The 24,604-nt window shown below is 40.4% G+C and overlaps 1 protein-coding gene across 7 annotated transcripts in view; it reads left to right on the top strand.

Annotated features, from left to right (window-relative positions):
• LOC114566338 (unconventional myosin-XVIIIa) overlaps positions 1-24,604 on the top strand; it is a 62,272-nt gene that overhangs the window by 5,458 nt on the left and 32,210 nt on the right. For 3 of the 7 annotated variants that reach the window (XM_028594684.1, XM_028594683.1, XM_028594678.1), the window contains exons 3-15: positions 11,513-11,600; positions 12,451-12,557; positions 12,650-12,826; positions 12,987-13,197; positions 13,328-13,470; positions 13,693-13,793; positions 13,964-14,027; positions 14,737-14,881; positions 17,404-17,574; positions 18,482-18,575; positions 18,992-19,184; positions 21,621-21,707; positions 23,552-23,690. In XM_028594684.1, coding sequence (XP_028450485.1) covers positions 11,513-11,600; positions 12,451-12,557; positions 12,650-12,826; positions 12,987-13,197; positions 13,328-13,470; positions 13,693-13,793; positions 13,964-14,027; positions 14,737-14,881; positions 17,404-17,574; positions 18,482-18,575; positions 18,992-19,184; positions 21,621-21,707; positions 23,552-23,690 — 1,720 coding nt within the window. Of the gene's footprint in view, positions 1-4,005; positions 4,140-5,254; positions 5,279-5,857; positions 6,668-8,298; positions 8,389-8,577; positions 8,650-9,463; positions 9,491-10,545; positions 10,606-11,512; positions 11,601-12,450; positions 12,558-12,649; positions 12,827-12,986; positions 13,198-13,327; positions 13,471-13,692; positions 13,794-13,963; positions 14,028-14,736; positions 14,882-17,403; positions 17,575-18,481; positions 18,576-18,991; positions 19,185-21,620; positions 21,708-23,551; positions 23,691-24,604 lie in introns of those variants that run through there. The other 4 variants (XM_028594685.1, XM_028594680.1, XM_028594681.1 and 1 more) reach the window with 3 other exon arrangements.

The raw sequence follows: 24,604 nt of genomic DNA, 5'->3' as shown, positions 1-24,604 counted from the left end.
AGCACATGAGGCCTTTGTCCATTGGGTGGCAGCCATTGTCCACACCACATCAGGCTAAAACAACTCTTCTTCTGTTTTGTCCTTTCTGTTTTATTTCCAAAGCTATTATTGTCTTTCCTGATTCACTGTAAGTTCTTCATCACAGACACTGAGCATTTAGACCACTCAGGCCAGTGGACATCTAATGACTGAGATGAAACCACTGGACTCAGATCACTGTTATGTAACGTCACATTCACAGTTAATATAACTGAAATGAATACGTTTAAACTATTGGAACAGGATTTGAACCCTTTAAAACAAAGATGTGAATGTCTTTAATGGTCGTACTCTTAAGGTCTGCAATGTTACAAATATTTGACCTCAGATTCATATCTGCTCTCTTAACTTTTTTACTGGGACTTCTGTCTCGGTTTTAACATGGGAAAGATTTGAAGAATAAAAAAAAAACTTAAAATAACCAAAACCAGTCTGGATGGAAACTACTTTTGGGATCCTGTTGCGCAACAGACTCTCCCAAAAACTGCTGATCAACTTCTACCGCAGCACTATTGAGAATATCCTGAGGTACTGTTGTACAGTCTGCTACTCGAGTTGCACCGTGCCACACAGGAAGGACCTGCAGCAGCCAGTTAAAGCGGCTCAGTGTCGACTCTCCACCTCTCACAAACCTGAGAGACATCCACTCGAGGCTTCTCCACATATGGGCCTCTAACATCACAAGAGACCCCTCTCACCCTGCCCGGACACCCCCTGTGTACCGCCCTCCCCTCAGGCAGGCTCAGAACCATACGCTGATGGACCAACAGTCTCAGAAACAGCTTTTCCCCAGAGCCATGGCCTAGGTGGAGTAGATTACTGCCAAACCAACTTTTGTTGTTTTTAACATGCAATGACCATTAGGTATCTAAGGAGGGTTGACTAATCCTGTGTGTTTAAACAAGGTGCAAAATGAGTGCTCTACCATACTTCTGTTCAGTTTGTATAACTGAATCCGAATGCACTGCATATGAGCAGGTGTACAATGTGTGAGTGGGACTGTGATACCCTGTGTATCTATTTGTTGTCATACAGACATTCTGAAGGGAGGGGCACTGGTAGACAATTTTCCAGGTAAATTAATTGGTCCTAGGCATTATAAAACCAAGTTGAGATGCTGTTTTTGCAGGGGGCTCTCAACAAGTCAGTGGTGCCAAAAAGGGCTGTCCCTTGACCTGGTTAGTGTCTTCATGAAACCCATTTGCCACTAAGTTATTATTATAATCTATTTGGCAGAGCTAACTTGACATTTATTTGATACGTTTTACTACCATATTTAATACTTATTTCTACACTGACTTTAGGTCTCATCGTTTGGAAGCTGGCGGCACCACTTGTAATTTCAAAACACAGTTAAACACAGGTATGATGGGTGGTTGGTTGTGACGGTATGGTTGTGACACTGCAGTGACAAAATCTGGCCGCAATGTGGCCCATGGCTGACCTGATGTCCCTATGTGGTTGTCTAATATCCCTGCATCACTTTTCTCTCATGCCGTACCATTCCCTGTCTTTCTGCAGCCCAGACACAGTTTTATTATTTGGAAATTAGCAAATGGCGTAATCTCCTCCCCGAGCTGCCCATTTAAATCACATCATCCCCCTTTCCAGTGGGGTGATGCTACATAGCAGGGAGCATTAGTACAGGCATGGATTAGAAAGAGGTGGGGCTTCCAAGAATAAAGCTGTTTGCATAATAATAGAGGTTATACTTAAAGATTCCCAAATTTTTTGTTTACATGTATTTAATATTTCATAATGTAATACTTTTCTTGCCCTGGTTTCAGGCCTTGACCTCTCATGTAATTTTGTCAGCTGAAAAAAAGTCACTGTGACTATTTTTGGCTGCAGTTTGACATATTAAGACAGACATACTTGACATTCTTGGGTGTGTGACTGAAACCATGTCTGTCAGTCAATGGGACACAGACACTTGTCAGACACACCCTCATCTTGTCAGCCATAATATGCAAGAGCTTTTTTTGATTGAGCATCATTATTTGTTTTATTATGCTATTATTTGTGTCACTACAAGCAGATACAATGTATATACATACTATTATGCATTCCTGTTTTATTGAGATTATCAATGTGTGCTATTATAGTATGTGAACACCATGACAATTGTCTTTTGCTGTTACATGATGCCATTTTTTCTTTCTGCTTAACCCAGGAAGCACAGGTGAGATCATACCAAGTTAAAATAAGCTGCTCCTTAAATCATGCCTATGTGGCTTACTTTCAGAGAGAAATTCAGATTTTCAAGCCTATTTACTATTACTGAGTAAATTCTGGGTCATATCCTGGACTTTTCAGAGAACTGCAGATTGCCATGTCCAGTGATTCATTTCTGCTATTAGCTCCCAGAGCATGGACACGTCATGGCATGTGATTTCTGCCTGCTTTTGGATTACACTGTATGGAGATATTAATCTCTACATGATCAGCTTCCATCAATAACTGTAATACTTTGATTTCAGGGATTGTGTCATTCTGTCTTCAGATTTTCACAGCTTTTCTTTATTTGGTTTCTTCTCCTTGTCAGCTCTGCCTTTTCTAACAGGGTTTCAAGAAATAGCAGATTTTGTTGTGGACAAACCAAGCGTTTATGTTGTATTTGTTTCCAATATGATTCACACAGATTTCATGAAATTGAAGGATTTAACTGGGTCAGAATCAGCAGTGTTTATGGTGTATAGAGTCCTTAATCTTGCTCTGCACTAACAATGTGTAGACAAACAGTCGACATGATGCTGTGTCCCAGTAACTGACTCTGGGGATTAGCAAACTGTGCTAGACAGGCTGTGTGTTTGCCTGGGTCTTGATGAGTGCTAATATTTGAGCTTCTGATTTTACCACTAGAAAGAAAGGACTTATAGCCGAATTATAGGATTTTTGCAGGAAAGTTCAATTTTTCAATCGAAATAAAAAGGTTTTGCTTCTTATGATTTTGAATGAATTACTTCAACAAACTCCCACAAGTACTGGTTATGTGATAAATTGAACTGTTAATGAGTTTATGAATAAGTAAAGGTCATGCAAAGATTGGATTAGCTCATCACTGCCCAGCCAAGCCTGTTGCTACATTTCCATGTATTCCTTGTGTGGCTTCACTCCATGGCACCAATACTATCTGACTGGTCTGTGTCTTATTTTAAAAATCTTGATTTACGCTTCAGAGCAGATACATTTGAAATGTTTGTTATTTGTCGAATATCATTCTTATTAATGTTTGTCACCAAACAATACAACATCTCAAATTTAGGTCAGTAGTGTGCCTATAAGCAGAACCCTTTGTGAAATAGAGAGGTTAATACATTAGTTTATAGCTCCCTCTTGTGGTATTAAAAGCATAGTGAGGAACATGCATTACAGATATTATGTTTCTGTTTTCCTTTTTCGATGATTTATCTGGTTTATCTGTCCTTTATGTGTGCATCACTGTAGCTGCATAGAGAGAAAGGTTTCTTACCTCACAGCGAACGAAGATGATTCTTGTTCAGATAATAGTGTGTATGCTTCACACTGTGACAAATGCCTACACTTCTTATTGTGGAGGGGGGGTGGAAGATTAAATAAGCTTTCATTCAATTTGGAGTCTGTTTGGAGAAGGACATTGTTGCACTCAGTACTGAGCCATAGATATTTGCATCATCTCTCGATCTCTTAATTGTGTTGTTGTAGCTTTTGTGTTCCCTACAAATGGAAAGGGCATATACAAGTTTGTATTTCACCTGATGAGGGAGACCACCTCACTAATTCCCTGTCGCCAGGAGAAGAGAGTGGCAGTGAAAAGTGGCAGCGTTAATCGATGTGCTTCTGCAAATTCTATTTATAACCCCTCTGTATTTCAGCAGCTGTCCCTCTTCTATCTCTCTGCCCAGCTCCTCTCACATTACCCCCCCTTCACTCCTCAGACCACAGCTTTATTTTACTGTGCTGTGCTGACTGTGACCCCGCCTTAGACATTGCCCTCCCACTCACTCAGAACTAGTGATTGTGAGCTCTTTGCAGACCCAGGTCATACCCTGCCTTGGCCCAGACTGCCCTGCTCCAGTGACGGAGCGAAGATTGGAAGGTTAACCAGGCCTAAAGAGAAGGTAATGGGCGCAGGCCTCTGGTGGACTGTGTGTGTGTGTGGTGAGCAGTGTGCTCTGGTCCGGGGGTGTACATGCTCTGCTTAGCAGTTCCATTTGGGCTCTGATGGCGTCTCAGAATGGCCTCCTTTTGCTGCTGAAACTATTTATAGGAGTGGACTCTAATGAAAGCACGGGCCAGAGATGGTGAAACATGTTGCTGCCCAACTCATTTTTGCTGTGTCTCCTCAATGAGTAAACTGTTAATGAAAAGTTTGGGCAGGCATTCTACAAATGTCAGCAAGTCGCATGTTTGCCTTGTTATTAAGTATGGATGCAAGTGTAAGAATCGCAAGCATGTTTGTTTGATTCCTTTGTCAATTGGCCACTAATATAGCTGGCTTTAATGGGTTTTGCTATCGGCAACACTTGTGTCTGGTGTGTGCAATAGTCATATGTTTTCTGATAGATTTTGTGTCATCACTACAAATGAGACAAATTACCAACATAGTATGTAATCATTTTAGTGTGCTGAGGTGAAGGGCAGTTCTTCATACATAGTTATAGTAATTGATTGCGAGTGAGGCCCACATATTATAAATACCACTACTGCAGATGATTCTTAAGTACAGACTCTTAGTCCTATTTGCAGTGTCTTGTTAGATCTTCATGTTCATGCCTCTCACTAGTCTCTTGTAGTGTGATGAAAGCAAACCATTTCATTAAGTTGTTCATGTGTTCTGTCCTCAGGGCTGCATGGTCCCCCTGCCCTGTTGTTGTGCAGAAAGCAAGTCTACAGTATCCCACTGCTCACACCTAAATTTCCATTCTTCATCGCTACGTGCAGTACATCCTCCTCTCCTCTGCTGTCTGTTTTTTCTCTCATCATTCCATATATTTATTCTCCACGTCACCCTGCTTGTTTCCATGACTTCTGGCCTATCTCCATGGCGTACAAATCACGCTTTTCATTCTGGGAGCAAAAGGGAAGTCTCGCTTTTCTGTTGTTTTTGCTTTTCAGTTCATATGTGCATGCTGTTGCTTGTTGAATTTGTGAACTGTTCCTTTATGTTGAGTAAGAAACGCTTTGGTCTGAATGCGTGGTTTGATCTTTTTTCGTGTTGCTTCTTCTTGTGTAGGTTAAAGTTGAGAACAAGCCAGATGTAAGTGTTTTTCACCTGCATGCACTACTTCACACTACTTCACATGATGACACCTGTTTTGTGTGCTGTGGTACAAGATAACAGAAAGATATTTGATCATTAATCATGATCACAACCTTCTGCTAGCTAAAGTCAGGTGACTTTACTGTGGTCCTAGGAAGTTAGCTAGTAATATGTTGAATTTTGGAATATGTGACGACAAATACAGTTCTTGATCATTAATTATTAAGATAAGGCTTGAGGTGATTTTCATTACTCTCAGGGCAATTACAATTTTACAAAGCATGAGTTTGATTAAGGACATTTTCTAACAATTTAGTATCTTCATTGTCAACACTGAACATCACTTGGCCTACTGTCTGAAACACAATGTCTGCAGTGTCCACAAACAAAAGGTATCACCTAAATGCATCGTATGCAAACATGAGTTTGAGTGAGGATTTTGAGATACACAGTTTGAATTATCCTTTCTACACAGTTTCTGATCCCAGAACCTGCTGTTGAAATGTTTGGCAGTTTATCTGCATCAGCCATGGGAATAATCTGCACTATTTTCTGCCTTGCTCTGTTTGTTTGCAGTCTGATGTAGATAGTAGTCAGCCTCAGGCAGTCACTAAACCCGAGCTAGACACAGGAAGTGGTCCACAGTCAACTGCATCATCAGCTGAAGAGTCAAATGATAAAGTTGCTATGGGCGGTTCAGACACGCCGGGGGAGGAGCAGAGCTCGAGTGGTAAGAAGGTGGTGAGGGTTGTGAGAAGAGTTGTTAGACGCGTGGTTCCTGCTGGGACGGTAGAGCAGAACCCGCCCGCTGTGTCTGAGTCTGCGAGGGCTGCCTCTGCTGCAGACCCGGCGCTCAAAACCACCAGAGCTGCTGGGCAGGACAAGGATGATATCTCCATGGGCCTCACCAGCCTAATGGGCAGAGGCAGAACCAAGGATCACCGGCCTCGCACCCGCACCCAGGACCGCAAAGAGGACATGAAAGAAGAGGCGAAGCAGGAGGAGGAGAAAGGAGAGGTGAAGGAAGAGGAGGAAAAACCTCCTGTGGAAAAAACAGAGGAGGCCACATCCACATCTGTGCCCAGTACTACAGCACCGAACCCTGCACCACCAAAGTTTAAACCCCTCACCCCTCCAGCTGGATTCATCCCCGCTCCCAAACCCAACCCTTTGGCCCCGCCTGCTGGTTTCATCCCGCTGCCCAAACAGAATCAGTTGACTCCTCCGCCTGGTTTCATCCATGCCAGAAAATCCAGTCCGGTGCCACCAAAACAGAACCCCCTGGCACGACCTCCAGGATTCATCCCTGTCCCAAAGACAGACCCCCTTGCTCCTCCTGCGGGGTTCATCCCAAAACCTCGACCAATCGCTGTAAAGAAACCCGAGGTACGGAGTGATAAAAGTGCATGTTGCTTAACCTCAGGGCAGAGCATGCTTTGTGATAACAACACAGACATTACTGTTCATATACGTGCAACCCCCTGACAATGTTCATTACTTAATTTCTTACAACTAGCATTATAATACTACATCTCATCTTTGTGATTAACAAAATTGCTCTTTTTACATTTTCTACAAAAACAAAAGTTGATTCTTGACAAAAAACGAGCCTTGATATAATGAAGCCACCCTGACTAAGTGAAGGGGAAGCATGGTGCATGTACCAGCTCATGATCAGGCTTCATCAGTGGGTATAAGGGTGTACTTAGGGTCTGCACTCTTGGTTGTCTGGTCAGTTGGAGTTGTCTGTGAGCACTGAGCTGTGACTCATTACTGTTACTTTCTGCAGGCAGAGCATTGAAGTTGTGCTGAACACTAAGGCAGGGGCTTTAAGGAAAGTTTGGAATGCTTTTTAAAGAAACAGTAATCACAATAAGAATTCAAATGATATTCTTGTAGAGTAAACTAATCTGTAGTTCTTGCCAATTTTGAGTTGACCAGAAAACCAAGATCCCAGTTGGTCATGCATCACCATGTGCAGCTTGGACCTGTACTTGGATTATTAAATTCAGCTTCAGTTAAGGTTTTAATATTTATGTAATGTATTGTAGCTGTCCTTTCAGTTTCAAACTTGTATTTACGTCCATAGTCTCTCTTTCAATTTGTACCTCAGTCTAGGTTATATTTTTGTCCTGTTATGTAGTGTCTTTGGCATTTTGTCTGCCAGCAGGCCATCTGAAAATTTGATCAACAGATGTCCATGAAATCTGGCGAACAGTTGGGTATTTGGCCTTGGAGCGAGAGATTTGATTTTGGAGATATGCACCTGGTGTTTTTGCTGAGAGATATTGTGTTTTTGACAGCTTTGGGGTGAGGTTTAGGTTTCTAATATTAGGAGAGGAAGATGTGAACTTGAAGGTGGAAGGGTGGGGGTGTGGCCTTGACCAACTGCCACTTTGCTCGTTTGAAAGCCATGATGTCTCTCTCTCATGGGTGGGCCAAATTCTCTGGCTGGGCAAAGCAGAGAAAGGGGAGGTAACCTTGCTTCTTATGACCTCATAAGGAGCAGATTCCAGATCGGCCCATTTGAGCTTTCCTTTTCTCAAAGGCAGAGCAGGATACCCAGGGCTCGGTTTACATCTGTCGCCATTTCTAGCCACTGGGGGACCATAGGCAGGCTGGGGGAACTCATATTAATGTAAAACAAACCTCATAAAGGGACATTTTCATAACATGGGACCTTTAATTACTTTAAAGTCATTTGCAACAGCTTGTTGCTTAAGTAACCACTGACAAACAAAAGCCTTGAACCATTATTCTTTTGCTGCAACGCTTAATGATCTTTTTTTCATTCTCATTTCCTGATTGAATTAACTGGAAAAATAAATTAGCAGGAGCAAACATACCTTGAAGTTGGCAGTAGTTCTGGGTGTGTTGAATTGAATACAGAGTTAAAAGAAAATACTCCGAGGTAAAACATAAATGTCATTCTCATCGTCATCTTCCCGTGTCATTTCCACTTCTGTGTGTGCACGTTTGTCTGTGTTTGTGGATATTTTCATATATATTGTGTAAAGGTTAAGGAGACATCTTGTCCCCCTCTGGCCCCCGATGGTAAGCCGTCATCTGTTGCACTGCCCCAGGCTCAGTCTGCGCCGCATGAACAGGTGTGTGCTCATCTTGCTGCAAAAGTACACTTAACAGTATGTGTTTCTCACATTCAAAACCTCTAGACATTTTTTTTTCTTCTTTGACATAGAATGAAAGTGGACAATCATAGCATTTTTCTCTGCATCATTGATTTTTTTCTTTCTGGCTCCCAAATTGCATTTGCTGGCCCTGCAATCCAACTGTAGGTCCCAGGGCTGATTCCCTCTGAGGAGGATTACAAGCGTGTGAGGAGGATCTTCGCCGTCGATGGCAACGATGTAACTCCTCTCTTTGCAACTTTGTTTGGTTTGCACCTGCCACGCAGTATAATAATATATTATAATAATTTCCAGCCTGAGTCAACTGCTTGCTTCCCCAGATAGATTGAAATGTGTCAAAAAATTACCCAGGTCCACGGCTGTCCCAAGCTGTCTGCCAATAGGGCTCCAATTTCAGGGGTCCCCTGCGTTGTTAGCTACTTGGTGTGAAATCTGAAACTTTGAGACCAAAGGGATATTTTCTCTGTCGCACAAGTTATGGAGATTACTTCAAAGTTAGTTCAGGAGAAAATAAAGGATTTCTGGACAATATGATCTGAATCTGTGTTCCCTGAATGTTTATGATATATTCTGGAGACAATCACATTCTGTAGATACTTTAATAAAATGGATTATTATCTCCATTTTTGGATCCCATAAATGCTTTCTTAAATGACATGCTGTGTGATTGGTTTGTAACACACTTTTGTTTCGGAAAAGACAACAGTATGAGTCCTTGTGCTCTGTGATTATCTTGCCTAATGCCTTCCTCTCATTCATTCTGCAGAATGAACTGCTTTGTTATTAGGTCCAGAGGAGCACCTGTGTACTGTATGACGATGTAGTTTGCCCATTGTGATTATTTTGGTAGTGCCTGATTATATGGCAGTGTCTGGTTATTTCTTCTATGAAAGTTTAGAGCTATGCAAAGGCACTTAATTATATTCCTTCTCCTGTCGTCTCTTATTGTGTCTCATCATGGCTCTATTTTTGCTTCTCTGTGGGTCATCGGATCCTGACTTGCTGCCGTCCTCTTTGCTGTTTGCATGGTTAGTGTGCCGGAGGCCGCAAACCCTCTCAGGTACTGCCTGTTCGACGGTGGGCTTGCCGCACTCCCTCGCATGTTGAGTGCTGGAGTTTAAGCCTGTTCTTCTACTGACCCCTCTCCGCCCTACTTTGTCTGTGCCTGCTCGCTCATCTTTGTCCCCACGCTGCTCTCTTTGGTTCATTCAGGGTTCATGTGAGGGCCCGGAATGTAGTAATGTGACACAAACCAGTGGTTTTAGAGGTCTCACCAAGATGAACAACAGCTTAATTTAACCAATGCTGCATTCAGGTTACAATGAACACAACGTGCTTCTGTGTATTGCTCTTTACACCCACATATAGATACAGAGGTTAGACTATATATAGTATATATATAGTATATATAGTCTAGTATATATATATACTATATATAGTCATATACAACACTAAACAGTTTCTGAAATACCTTGCACTGAAAAAGTTCTTATCAAATTGGTGTGGCTTCGAAAAACTCCCTAAATTTGTTTGCAGTAATACAGCATATTTGTATATCATATTGCATTATTATATCCTTGTGATTATGCATGACCATACTTTCTCTATAGCTTAGTTCATTATTGACTATAACATGTTTTTTTACAACTGGCTGAACAGTGCCCTGTATTTATACCTGACTACTTTATACCTACCTGTGTACAACTAATCTTGTCAACTGTGACTGATAATATGACAGAGCATTCATTTTGTGCACAAGTCCCCACAGACCCACATACTATACTTCAATGCACTTTGAAATCCCCGCTCATTAATGCATTGATATTGTAATTATTTTCATGGTGAATTACTTATGACTCACTTATTCTGCTAGCGTTGCTTGACTTAATATGGCGTTGCTGAACTGCTGCTGGTCTCGCTGCAGGGTTTTGTATTATGTTTTTTTACTCATAATAATGTGTGACCTACTATACTTTTTTTTTCTTCGCCATGTCATATTTTGCATTGTTTGAATCGTGCACTTGGAAATTGCGATTGAACGTAATGTTTAACTGTTGAATTCAATCACTAAAAACACAAACTACTCAGTTGACGTCTTCTCCTTCCCTTTTCCAGTCCAAGCTGGTTGAGGACCCTGTGGCCATACTTCAGGCAGCACACTCAGCTGCAGCTAAGGTCTGATTATGGCTACAATTCATTGTAGTTCTGGTTGCATCCCCCTGTGTTTTAGAGTGATGTGTGTTTTGTGGTTTTCGTGTGTGATGAACTAGTAAAGGGGTGTGGGATGATGGCTCATTATTTAGTGAGGTAATCCCACCACCAGGAAAGCCCAGCTTTCATCTTCCCCATAGCCCTGTCTGTTGAAATATCATGGAGCACTCTGCAGTCACTACCTGCTGTTCTTACATCTTAACCAGACAGAGAAAAGATTATGCAGTCTTGGTGCAGCTATCCACTGTTTATTATGATAGCTTGATTGCTAGTCTGAGTATGTCTGTTCCGATCCGATGCATGACTCACTCCAAACACTTAACTTGATTTGGCTGTTTGTGTTTGTTGTGTTTGACATTATTTAGGTGTTTTCTCTGCGCAATTCCCCATAACTCATGTTGTTTGTCGAAGTGATGTACTTTATTGTGATAAAACACCCCTGCCTCACACTCTGTCTGTAATGTTTTTTTTTGTAGCACTCTCCATGAGTTTAGTGCACACTCTGTGAGCTCTGAATGGTGCTTTAAAAGGGGAATTATGGGAACTGCAGTCCTGCCGTGGAGGGCTGATGTGTAATGGTCAAAAATGCCTGAGGTGACATATGAAAACAAATCAACTAAGAACAATTCCTACAGGTTTTCACACTGAAAGAAGCCCTCTGCCTAACGAATGCAGTTCCCCTTATATGGCTCACGTACTTTAAATGTGAACTGCATGTTAGTCCAGTGTCATTTGTAGGATCCTTGTGGAGGTTCATTATGCAGTTATCTGATTTAATCATTAATCTTTCATTTTACTCCTTTATTTTGTGATGTTCAATTATTGATTATACAAGTGTTTCTCATTTTGATTGTTAACCTGTTTCTCACAGGGAAAGACTGAGGAGCAGATAACGGCAGAGAGAGCCTGGTATAACACAGAACCAGTATGGCTTGTCCACAAGGATGGGTTTTCCATGGGTTAGTACAAATGTTGGTATTTAAGTATCTGTATCCATGTGTCTTTCTTTAGATTAGTATTTTAAAATGTCCCATATTGTAAAAAGATATCTTTTTTTATCATGAAGCAGGTCGAGGTGCGAGTATCAAAACGTTTGATCCACAAAGAAATGCACAGAGCCCGTATTTAGAAACGGTGCATTTAAACGAGCCGTCAAGATGTATGGTTGCGTGGTCATAGCTATACTATATAGGCCAATCGGTATAAAGTCCGGCTACAATGCTGTTACAGTCATTCCCTGGCTGCAGTGACTGTGCAGAGACTGAGTGCAGATGTGGAAGACCCGGAACAGCTCAGCAATCAGAGCAGCCTAGGCTATTTTGGGAGGGGGGCTTAAAGAGACAGGCGCTTAAACAGAGCGTTTCAGACTGAATACAGGTATATTCAGACAGGCAGTATGAGTGTTTTTTGAACACTAAAGCTTGTAAATGTGTTCTAGTAGAAACCCAAAATACAAGTATGAACATGAGCATACTATGGAACGTTTAAAGCAAATTCTCAACTCACTTTCCTGTCAATGCTGGTGTGTCTGTTTCTGGTTGACATTTGATTGTTGGACTATAGTGGCGGGTTATTCAAGCTTAGAAACTGCTTTTGATATTTTAATGTTAAAAGAGGGCAACAGACTAGACCTCAGACTGTATGTAATTAGACTACGCTTGTTGCTTGTTCAGTTTTAATGAAGCTTATACATTATTAAAAGGGATACAACTGCCACATTATCAGACATGCAAGATAAGGTGAAGCTTTTGCACTCAGATCGAGATCATATGTCATGATAAATTAACTCCACGCTTTGTGGTGATGCAGCAACTCTCCTGAAGACGGAGGCAGGCAGTCTGCCAGAGGGGAAGGTAAAAATCCGCCTGGAGAGTGATGGATCTTTATTGGATGTGGACGAAGACGATGTAGAGAAGGTATTTAATCATCGAATCAACTCTGGACCACATTAATTATGAATGACATTGTGTGAGTACGTGTCCACTTTGACTTTGACTTTGAACTCCAGGCAAACCCTCCGATGTTTGACCGAGTGGAGGACCTGGCCTCTCTGCAGTATTTGAATGAGTCGAGCGTGATGCACTCCCTGAGGCAGCGGTACGGCGGTAACCTGGTGCACACTCATGCTGGGCCCAACATGGTGGTCGTTAACCCCATTAGTGCCCCATCAATGTACTCTGAGAAGGTAGGCTGCAGCCTGTGCATATAATGACGCAGCTCTTATGGAGCAGCAGAATGTGAGAGTGTCATCAGAAGGAAATAAACGTACAAAGATATTAATTGATGTGTATAAGCTCTTTTCTGGGATTTTGTCCATTCTCTCCTTCTCTTTATCTTCTTTCAAGGTGATGCAAATGTTCAAGGGCTGCAGAAGGGATGACACCGCCCCTCACATTTACAGCATGGCCCAGGCTGCCTATAGGAACCTCCTGACCACTCGCCAGGATCAGTCCATTGTCTTGCTGGGCAAGAGTGGTAGTGGCAAGACCACCAACTGTCAACACATCATCCAATACCTGGTCACCATTGCTGGCAGCACCAACAAATCATTCTCCAGTACGTTGGAAAGGAACTCTAAATGTCTAAATAAAAAGAATTTGAATTTAGTGCATGTTGTTGCTGATGTATTATTAAGACCCCCCAAAAAAAAAGAAAAAAAGAAAAATTCTTTCTTTGTTGTCTGTAGCAGAGAAATGGCAGGCGGTCTACACAGTTTTGGAGGCCTTTGGTAATGCCTCTACTTGTATGAATGGGAATGCTAGTCGCTTCTCCCATATCGTTTCCTTGGACTTTGACCAGGCAGGCCTGGTGACCTCAGCCTCTATCCAGGTACAAATAAACACATTTATATATTAATTTATTTAAATAACTGGTGCTCAACCTATGGATTTCCTATGCATGCATATCTGCTATGATCTCAGACAGTATGTCATAAACTATTTTAGATTTTCACCAAACTCCAGCAGACTTTGTTATCATGTTCACTTGCACTGCCTATAATAAATTGTATTTTTTATCATGCTTATACGCTGTCCTGCTGTGGCCTTGCAGACCATGCTTCTGGAGAAGATGAGGGTGACAAGAAGACCAGGGGGAGAGTCCACTTTTAATGTCTTTTACTACCTGATGGCTGGAATAGAAAGCTCTCTGAGGTCAGGATTAATACTATTATGCCAATTTAATGCACAATGCACCACTCAAGTTCTGCAATGGATTAATATGTTGATATGGTATTTTACTGCTTCCCTAACACTTACTATGTAGGCATTAGTAGACATGAGAAATGTTAATGACTTCTGTGTTGTTGTCATTTCGTTATCAGAACTGAGCTGCACCTTAACCACTTTGCTGAAAACAATGCATTTGGAATAATGCCTCAGAATAAGGTAAGCAATACCTGTTAATGGGAGGTTGGCCTGTTTTTGAACAACCAGGAAAATGATTGGTTCTACCAGTTTTAAGCTGAATGTTTAAGTACTTTTATGTAAATGCAACTATATCTGGCTGGGAGAACAATTTATAACTAAGTGGTCGGTCCTCTTAATGTACATAATGCTACTCACCTCCTGTCACACAGCAGAGTGTCATGATGGATTACAGGAATGAACAAAATACCAAGATCTGCTCATTATTTCAGAGTCTATAGTATCATCACTTAAACGAGCATTAAGTTACCTTTGACTTTTATCAACATCTGTCAGTGGCCATGACACTGAAGCAACATTACAGTCCTTAGCATAGTAATTAGGTGGCCTATAACATGACACATAATACTCAAATTGCATTTTTACATTATAAATGAGAATGGGTCTCAACAGCTGGTGGACTAATCACTGATATGTATCAACAACTATGCTGAACCTTTGCAGATATAATTGGTTTTGATAATCCTATTTTAACACATAATTTGACAAGTTGGTCAACCTCCTAGTATTACTTTAAGACGTTTTATAGAGGATTTTTTTTTTATTGCTGATAGTACTAAAAGAATATTATATATATATATATATATATATATATATATATATATATATATATATATATATATATATATATATATATATGTATTTATAATATATGTGTGCTCTCTGCCAGACCGAGGATAAACAGCGGGCCTCCCAGCAGTTTTCCAAGCTGCAAGCAGCCATGAAGGTTCTGGGGATCAGTGGTGATGAGCAGAGGGCCTTCTGGCTTGTCCTCGCAGCCATCTACCATCTTGGGTCTGCAGGAGCTACTAAGGGTAAGATCGAACCAAGTGGTTTTCCATTCTATAGCTGCATCACTTATTCGTATGGATAATGTTAATCATAATATAACACATACCAGTAACTTTATCCTTGATTTATTCACATGACAGTACACAATGAACAAGCTAAAATGGCCCAAAATGACCCTAGCCAACATCCTTTTAATAACACTTTATGTAATCTAAAACATGTCAAGCCTGCATTATCTCACTTTAGGTAACACCTTCAGTGTGATGCAAGACAGCTGTAATCCAGATAACTGAATTATGCATTTGCTGATGTTTCACATTGCACAGGTGTTGTTGCTCTACTACACTGATCTACGGCTCAATAATAAAAAGTTAGGCTGGAAAACTTTGGGGGACTGTTTAGGTATTCATAATATTTTCCTGGTCAGTACAGAACATATTCTTATTTAAACTAATAGCACTTCCAAATGAAAACTCACTGAAATTATTATTAAAAATGATCCTGCTTGCTCTGGCCTTTACGGTCTGGGCTGCTGTTATAATGCTCAAATACAGCAGGTAAAGTGATGCATTTTACTTTTTTTCTCTTTAACCTCTGTCAGGTTGACCTTATTTAATCCTTACAGAATGATCATATTAAATAATCAAAGCGCTGTTTGCGCTACAGCAGTTTGTCAGAAATCACTGAAACACTCAAGGACAGAAAAACATCAATCTGATTTTGGCCTTCAGTCTTGACAAACATGTAATCCTATCATGAGAAAGCATCGGAGGACGAATGGGAACAGCAGTCCTCTTAAGCATGAGGATGTGTTCCTGTCTGAAGCTATTTGTATGATGAAACCTAATGTAAGAACGTTTTTATTGTTTCTCTAAAGTAATAGACCTGCCTCCCACAGCTTTTGACTTTCATTTTAAAATTAAATACCTGCCATTTGAAAATACATTTTTGTCACTGGTAAGCTTAGAATATTTTGTTCTGAAGTACAGTTAAAGTTACAGTAGATGTTTGAAAGGATGACATTATACTGTGTTTTGCAAAGCAAATGTAATTGCAATCCAAATCAATTAACATGATGACTTTCTATGTTTTGGAAGCAGTTCACAAACACAGTATATCAGAATAATATATAACTTACAAATCACAAGGAATGTATAGTAGCAGTGACTCTGTACTTTTGACATGTTTGTTCGCTCTTCACTCTCTGCCAGCACTGTAATTGCCAGTCACTTATGTAGAATTGCTTGCCAAATGATTGTTAGTGATCCCCTCCAGCTTGCTGCCAATCTTTTTGATGGCAGTATAACACCATCCAGGAAGAGTTATCAAATGTTCAGCAATTATTATCGTCCCATAATACAGACCCTAACAACTTCTGATCGGCAAATTACTGGGTGATTTATGGACTTAGGACTGCTGTCTTCCTGTTAAACACACAGTAGTTCGCATGAGGAACATTGCATGATGGGATAAAAGTTAGGACCAAGATTCGACACATTGGCGTCAATTAGATTTCTATTCCCTGTCTAAGAGAATAATGATTTTATTCATAAAAAATACTCTTGACCATTAAAAAAGGTTTTTGCTGCCAGGACTTAGTTTGTGTTTGACTATCACACACAATATAAAATGTTCATTGGCTTTGCAGCTTTATTGTCTAACACTAGAGGGCAGCACTGGTCTCTAATCCACCAAAACTACTGTAATTAAAGGGACCACCTGAAATGAAATTTTCTCTGTATACTGTACTGTCAACACTTATATGTAAGAGTGTAGGATTAACACACTGTGAGTTTGGGTGCTTTTTAAAAGCAAATGTTATACATATATAGTTTTTTTTTACTTTTAGAGTCATACACTCCTTAATGTTTGATTGAGCAAGATCCAGATATGTAGGCAAACCCAATTTCCTCTTTTTGATGTTTTACCAGAATGTATATAATTGTGGTGGCGAATGTCTATCAAAGCAAATATTTAAATGTCTCTTCTTGTCTTTACAACCATCCTGCTTATCATCATGAAAAGTATGCAGGGCCTCTGCAGCGCTGATGAAACAGATAGAGCCCACTGCCCTCTGTGTGAAATCCCCCAGTTTCTCGCTCAAGTCTTAGAAGATAGCTCTTCATGGTGGATTAAAACTGAAGTTTGCACTCATATCTGCATGTTTCCATCACTCAGCCGCGAGATTAAAGAGAAACTCGTGTTTCCCAACAGAGATCTTTATGTAAATAAATGAATTATGTCCCCTAATGATAAGTTTTGCTCTCATTCTCAAGATAATAAAAAGTGCAAGACTTTTTTTTTTGAACATGAAAGAGTAGTTGTTGAAGCAAGTGGATTTTTCAACTGTAGTTAAATTAAATGTATTCAAGCCACTCAGATTTTGAGCATGCTTTTAGTGCATGTTCTCACCAGCTGTGTCAGTGCCGGTTTGACCAGAGACATAATCCTAGCCTGGCAGGCTTGTCACAAAGATACCAGGCTAGCCATGTGCCTGGGGTGGTTGGCAAAAGGGCTAATGGAGGTTTTCATGCACGTGTCTCAGCTGGCAGGAAACAATTTGCACGTCATGAGTGGGCTCAGAAGGCAGCCTACCTGCTGGGCTGCACCCTGGAGGAGCTCTCCTCCTCCATCTTCAAGCACCAGGCCAAAGGCACTCTGCCCAGAGCCAGCTCCATTCGCCAGGCTTCGGACGAAAATGGCACAGCAGATGCAGGTACTCCACCGACCACATTTACCAACAGACTCGTTCCTCTTCATTCCTCACAGCCCCCCCTCCTCTCTTTTTTCTTTGTCACTCTCACTTTGTTTCCACACACACACACACACACACACACACACACACACACACACACACACACACACACACACACACACCTCTGCTGATCACTGGAGGGAAATTGCATACTCTGGAGGAAGTAAAGCTTATCTTAGTAATGGATACCACAGCTTTACAATGGCTATTGACAGATAAGTACACACACAGTGTCAGGACAAGTAATTTTGGATTTGCTCTTCATTCATTGTCCTTGAAATCATAATTGCTCACATTGATTTTTCACATGTGTACAGTCGGTCCTCTGACTTCCATCAAGACTGCAAAACACTTTGAAGGGCATGAGGGTACAGTTAAAAGTCTGTCACAGAAGGGATGGACAGAATTTACCTCTGTTTCACCTTTCCTGTATCTCCCCTCACACATGCCCATACAGTCATTGATGTGTATGCACACATGACAATGTTGCCCTCAGGCTCCATAAACTCACTATTTTGTGATATTGGAATTAATTGGTAAGGTTTAACAGCTGGCCGTTGCCGCTGGGCACAGACATGAGTATGCACTGTTTGATCTGATTCGGAAACACCTGAGTCCTAAATGACACTACTTTACAGAGACTATTTCAGACCCAATTTGAATACTTTATGCCTGCCATTGGGCAGACTATGCACAAATATTATGCTATTGTGAATCGTTTTAGAAACAAATGTTGTGACCTTAGCTTTTACAGCTCAAAACATAGACATTCTTTCTTCTAATTCAACAGGTTCTCTTGTTCTTTGTTGTGCATGTTGTTGTGAACTGGCTATTTCTGATTTGTTTTGTGTCTGGCTGCCTCTCATAGCAGGATCCAAGGCTACGGCCATGGAGTGTTTAGAGGCCATGGCATCTGGGCTTTACTCAGAACTCTTCACTATCATAATTTCTTTAATAAACCGGTTAGTATTTTTGATCCACTTCTTTTCTGAAGCTATATCAAATTGAAGATGGCATGTTTTTGGCTGCACCGCTATATAATGGAAACTTGCAGATGCCTTGTGCATCATTTGAAAAATACCTTTAATTCTGTATGGCATATTTGATACATTTTTAAATCTTTACATCTTAAATACAATTTTACATTACTGTAGTTATTTTAATGGCTTTACTGTAAAGGGTAGTTCTGGAGTATAATATGCAATTTTATTGTAGGGCTTGGGTTAAGGTTTGAGAATAGAACTAGGAATATGTTAAGTGAGGGTCAACGTTAGGGATGTGTTGGAGAGAGCTAAGGTTAAAGCTAGGGGTTATATGCAGTGAATGCAATCAATAACGTGGTCTCAGTGTGTGTGTGTGTTTGCCCTGTGTGCTTCAGGGCCTTGAAATCCAGCCAGCACTCCCTGTGCTCTCTGCTCATTGTGGACACACCAGGCTTTCAAAACCCCAGGCTGGCTAAGCGCGAGGGCAGCGCAACCTTTGAGGACCTATGCCACAACTACACTCAAGAACGTTTGCATTCCCTCTTCTATCAGCGGACCTTTGTTCAGGAGTTGGAGAGGTACAAAGAGGTAAGGACATGTGAAGTATTATGCACCGTGCATACACAATGTCTCATTCTCATTGTCTCTTTCTTCCTCCTACATCTTTCTCTCTCTCCCTGTCTGCTGCTTTCTCTCAGATATATCAACTCCAATAGTGTATCTGTACACACACAATACACTATTCCTCCCACCTGTCACAAGCTGTGACAGGCCAAAGTAGTTCATGTGTTAGACCTTCTCATTAGCGATGCCAGTCTTCAGCTCCTCTGTCGAGATCAAAGTAAAGTCACTCACAACTGCCTTCGGGAAACACGCCCAGCTGCACAGCAGTGGTGTTGCTCTCTGATGAAGAAACTATTCTTTTCCTGTCCTCCTCTGAGTTCTGTCTAGCAGTGCTGGACCACGATAACTGGGTACAGTCATCCCTAAGAAATTAAGATATTTAAGGATAAATATAAGAGTTACACTAACATAAATATATCTATCCATTACTGCTGTCCCAACTCTAATCTCAGAAATATCCTTCTTATTCAAAACTCGGCTGATAGCACACTAAAGTAAAACAGAAATCCTGATCATTATTACTATAAATACTGTGAACAAGGATCCTGGGATTTCCCACCCTCATTCCCACGCATATCCTCTGCCTGGGAGAAAGGGAATTGGAGCGAAATGAAGTATTTGCATAAATCTGTGTAGTGTAATTCTCTCTTGTCAGTGCATCTTGGAAATATAAAAAGCTGTGAAACTGTCATTGAAAACTGGGTCAAACTCATTTAAAACAGCACACAGTATCAACAATGGCGTTGACAGGCAGGTTAAACTGCGAAAACCACAACAAGCACATGCTTTATATTTTCGAATTAAATGCGGTTGAGCGCTGCAACTATGTGGATAGTTTTTGTATATTCTCTGCACATTGACTCTCCACAGCAGCGAACAAAAAGTTATTTAGGCTACTTCACATACACTGTCAACTGGAACACTGGCATCTGTCACGGCCACACTTTTAGCACTGCCAACATTTCCCCACATTCCTAGTCCAGCCTTTGTCACTGTGAGCTGCGTTATGCCTGTTTTGCTCTGGTGAAGGTAATTTACTGTATTTATTTCCACTTTTATCCCAGAAATGTCATTATCTGCAACAGTAATGAAATCTTTTCGGGTTTCCATTTACCTATAAGAACAACAAGTAAATGTCAATCATTCTCTTTATGGTAATAGATTTGTTGTGGCTTTTAGTTTTCTTACATCTAATATGCCATTGTTTTTTTTCATTTCAATATCCATAAAAATCTTGAAGGTTATTTTGGCTGCCTGTACCTTCACTAGGTGCATCGGCACAGCCACCCCTTCATGATGAAGGGGACTCAGGATTTTAAATTACTTGGATGACTGGCACCTGTGTACATACAGTAGTTGTGGGACCAGTACTGGTCTCTATTGTCTCATCTGGAGAACTTCCAGTACCTGGGGCTAACCATTATTCTTATTCCTCCCCTCGGGCGACAGCCACACACACAAATGTCTAATAGGATAAAAGTATGAAGTGATGACATTTTATACCCAAAAGGTCAAAGGTCAACTTCCCTGTGACATCATCATTTTATGCAAAAATGCTTTTTTTATTCAACACCATAACTCAGGAACAGAAGGGGAGATTTTTGGTCCAATACTGAATGGATGACTCTAATCTTGAAACTGTGGTGATTGTATAGATATTCTGTGCTGTCAGTTTGAAGATTTGTGTGAAGCATCCATGTTTCGCCAAATAATAAGCTTAATATTGTTCATTAAATCCTTTCAAAGTCTTCACTACTTATGTTATATGAGTCTGGACAGACATGGATGTAAACTGCAAATTGACTGGTTGACAGAGGCATACAACTGCAAGGCAGTAATTCTAGTTTATTACCAATTAATCTGACATTAGGTTTTTGTTTAATTGTTTTGTCTATAAAATGTCAGAAAATAGTGAAAAATGGCCAGGTCCAAGGTGAGGCGTTCAAATGTCTTTTGTCAGACCAATGCTCCAAAGCCCAAATATTGTAAAGTGTACTATCATATAGTATAGATGACAGCTGCAAATGTTTGGCATTTTGCTAGAGAATTGACTGAAACAATAATCAATTATCAAAATAATTGATTCATTTTCTGTTGATCGACTTATTGATTCAATTCTTAATTGTTGAAGCTCTACCAGGGACTACTGGTGGATTACCTGTATTTACTGTTGCCATATTACCACTTAATGAATATCAGGCCCCTCTTGATTACACATATGTCCCTAAAAAGATCTTAACCTAGGGCTCCAAAGTGACCAAAACATGGCTACTAACTAAGCAAAATTATTTTTTCATTGTCTTTTATTTTAACTTTCCAAAAAAAAAACTCTATGTATATCTCATGTTTCTTTTATTTAGTATTATCACAAGTCATGTCAATCTGCCTGTCTTCCTTCAGGAGAACATAGAGCTTGCTTTTGATGACACAGAGCCCAGCACGTCTCTGTCTGTAGCAGTGGTAGACCAAGCCTCAAGCCAAGCGCTGGTAAGTTCAATGTTTTCATGTGTCTGTTGTCTTCATTTCTGGCTCAAATTTGAATGCGTAAATCTGGCGTTGCCTCGGAATGCTTCTCAGAACACCTAAAAGACTTGCATCCCTTTCATGATCTATTTTCACATGTAATCTCTGGCCACCCTTTTCTTTATTCAACTAGAACTATTATCTTTTAGCATCAGAAGTTTTGTGCGAGTTTTTAAATATTGAAAGGTATTTGGCAGAGGCTCAAAAGAGAGGGCAGGAGCAGGAAAAGAAAGGTTATAGAATTGACTTCAAGAAAGAAAATCAATGTTTGGCCTCTGCAGCCTGTGATCTGCACCATGGAAACAGAAATGGCAGAGTTTAGAGAGTCATAGATCACTTTGGTGTATTTCCAATGTGTTTGATTTGAGTGTTTTACTTTTTAAAGGGTGCACACTCTAATGGGAATGTCATCAGAAGCATTGAACTGTAGTACATCACACTAAAAACAAAAGGGGGGAAAAAAACACTGATTCTTCAAACTCATTTCTTAAGTCAACTCTAAAGATCTGCTGCTTAGAATGAAAAGACATGTTGATCCTAGATTTTTTTCACTCACGTTTATTTCTCCTGTTGTAGCTCAGATGTCTGTTATCTGTTAACAGCCTTAATGCTCAATTCATTGCAAGCCTCATAGTTGTCATATGTCTCCCCCAAACTGATGCTCTGTGTTGTATTTGAAGTCAGCGTTGTGTGCACTGCTGATAAGGATGTCTCCAGTGCAGCTTCCCGATAGCTGCTAAAAACCGTTTTTGGTTTCGTGAGTTTGGTTCCCAAGCTCCCATGATGGATTCAGGCATCAGCCATGCCAACCAAGCTGGCTATCTCAGTGGCATCGACAAAACAATAGTGTCTTTAAATGTCTTTGCACAAAAAGTGCATCATTTAAACTAAGTTCTCCAGTAAAAGTAAAAAAAAAATCAAAGTGTGCTTTTTATTTTTTTTATGTATTTGAAAGTAAAGCTGTAATGTTCTATAAAGTCACATTTACTTGTTTAGTATCATACAAAACCTTTCCCATTCCATGCACTTATTCCATGATCATCAATACTGGAGTGAGTTTCATTTTCTTCTCCGTGTCACAATAATTGTAACACTAATTGTTTTACTTTTTAATCCCTTTTCCCCCACCACTCTCCGTATTCATGAGCTCTTTTTTCTTTCCATTTGGATTATAAGGAAAGGCTAATTTAATGATGCCATTATCACAGCGACTGCCGGAGGGTGCAGAAACCACAAATGCTTTTGAAAACTTTCATTTCTGATGCTAGTGGTACCATGAGGCCTGTCACAACCGGCTCATGCTGGGAAAACATACAGTGCAGCACACTACTTTTACTGACATTTAGTAGAGCATACTATTTTATGAAACACTGACAATAGAGGCCAGCACTCAGCATTTGAAGGACAGTTTATTTTCAGAATCTTTCAAAAGTCGCAATATTTTGTAGTTTTTATATACCCAGGAGGTTGATAAACAAAGGATGAAATTTCTGCTGATTCATTAATGTGTTCCCATTAAACGCTAAACCAAGCTACATGTCCTTGAGGTAGTTTGTTACTCATGTGTGGGGGACTGTGGGTAAAACATAATATTTTTTGAGTCAAATAGTTGAAATGGAATGTGAGGTAAAGGTACAGCGATGGTGGCGGCCTTCGGTAAATTTTGGTTAGACAGCCTTCTTTACGCATGTACTATTGTTCCTGAAGGATTAAACGTAAAACATAACATCTTGTGTCCACAGTAGGATTGCACTAAGGAGCTGTGACCTGTGTGCATGTGCGTGTACATATACGTGTTTATTTCACAGGTACGGACAGTGCGAACAGATGAGGCACGGGGCCTGCTGTGGCTGATGGAGGAGGAGGCGCTGCAGCCTGGGGGGTCAGAGGAAACCCTGTTGGGACGTCTCTTTAGCTACTACGGACCTGCTGAGGGCGAGAGTAAAGGCAAGGAGAGGACAAACGCGCACGCACGCACACACACACACACACACACACACACACACACACACACACACACACACACACAAACTCAGAGTTTGTTAATACAACGCAAGGCAAACGTTCTACTTAACGGCCTTTAAAGAACTGGATTGAAAATTCTTATATGAAGAATTACTGATTCATGTGTGCAAAGATCTTTATGTGCTCAAGTGAGATCTGGTGTTTTGCCTTTGACTATTGAAACAGGACGATATGTTAATGTAGAAGAGGAAAAACGGATCTGTCCTTTGTGTTGTTTGAATGATATAGAAAATGAGTTCCATTATGTTTTCTATTGTCCTTTTTATTGTGAACAGCATGATTTTTTGTTTTGTAGGATAAAAGCAGAGATTGATTTGGTAAATATGGATGATGCTCAAAGATTGAGATGGCTGTTCATATGAAACATATAAATTAGCCAATTATCTAGATAAAGCTTGGGAGAAGAGGAAAAAAGCTAAATGTGTAGATGAGAATTTTTTGTTTGTGTGTGGTGTGTTTGTACATGTATATACATATGTGTATGTGTATATGTGTGTGTATATGTATATATTTGTATTCATGTATTTCTCCGAATGATTTGTACATGCGACAGGAAGATGTTTGTTAAATAAGTACATTTGTGGTGTCTTGTAATCCCATGTGGGATGGGCCAAAATGTTTGGCATGACACAGAAATAAAACATAACTAACTAACTAACTAACTAACTAACTGTACTGTATATTTAAAACAAAAAACGCTGGTGTGATGTGTGAGCTTTCATCTTTGTGACATGAAACATTATGTGTAATTTATGATCATTTGTGAGAGTAGAATAATTATTTACTCTCTTTGACAATATTTGCCATCTCCTTACTACAGGTTTAATTTTAGATAA

This window comes from Perca flavescens, chromosome 13 (assembly GCF_004354835.1).
Source record: "Perca flavescens isolate YP-PL-M2 chromosome 13, PFLA_1.0, whole genome shotgun sequence".
NCBI classification, from domain to species: domain Eukaryota; kingdom Metazoa; phylum Chordata; class Actinopteri; order Perciformes; family Percidae; genus Perca; species Perca flavescens.
Note: the sequence above shows the minus strand (reverse complement) of the source record. Positions and strands in the feature narration are given on the sequence as shown.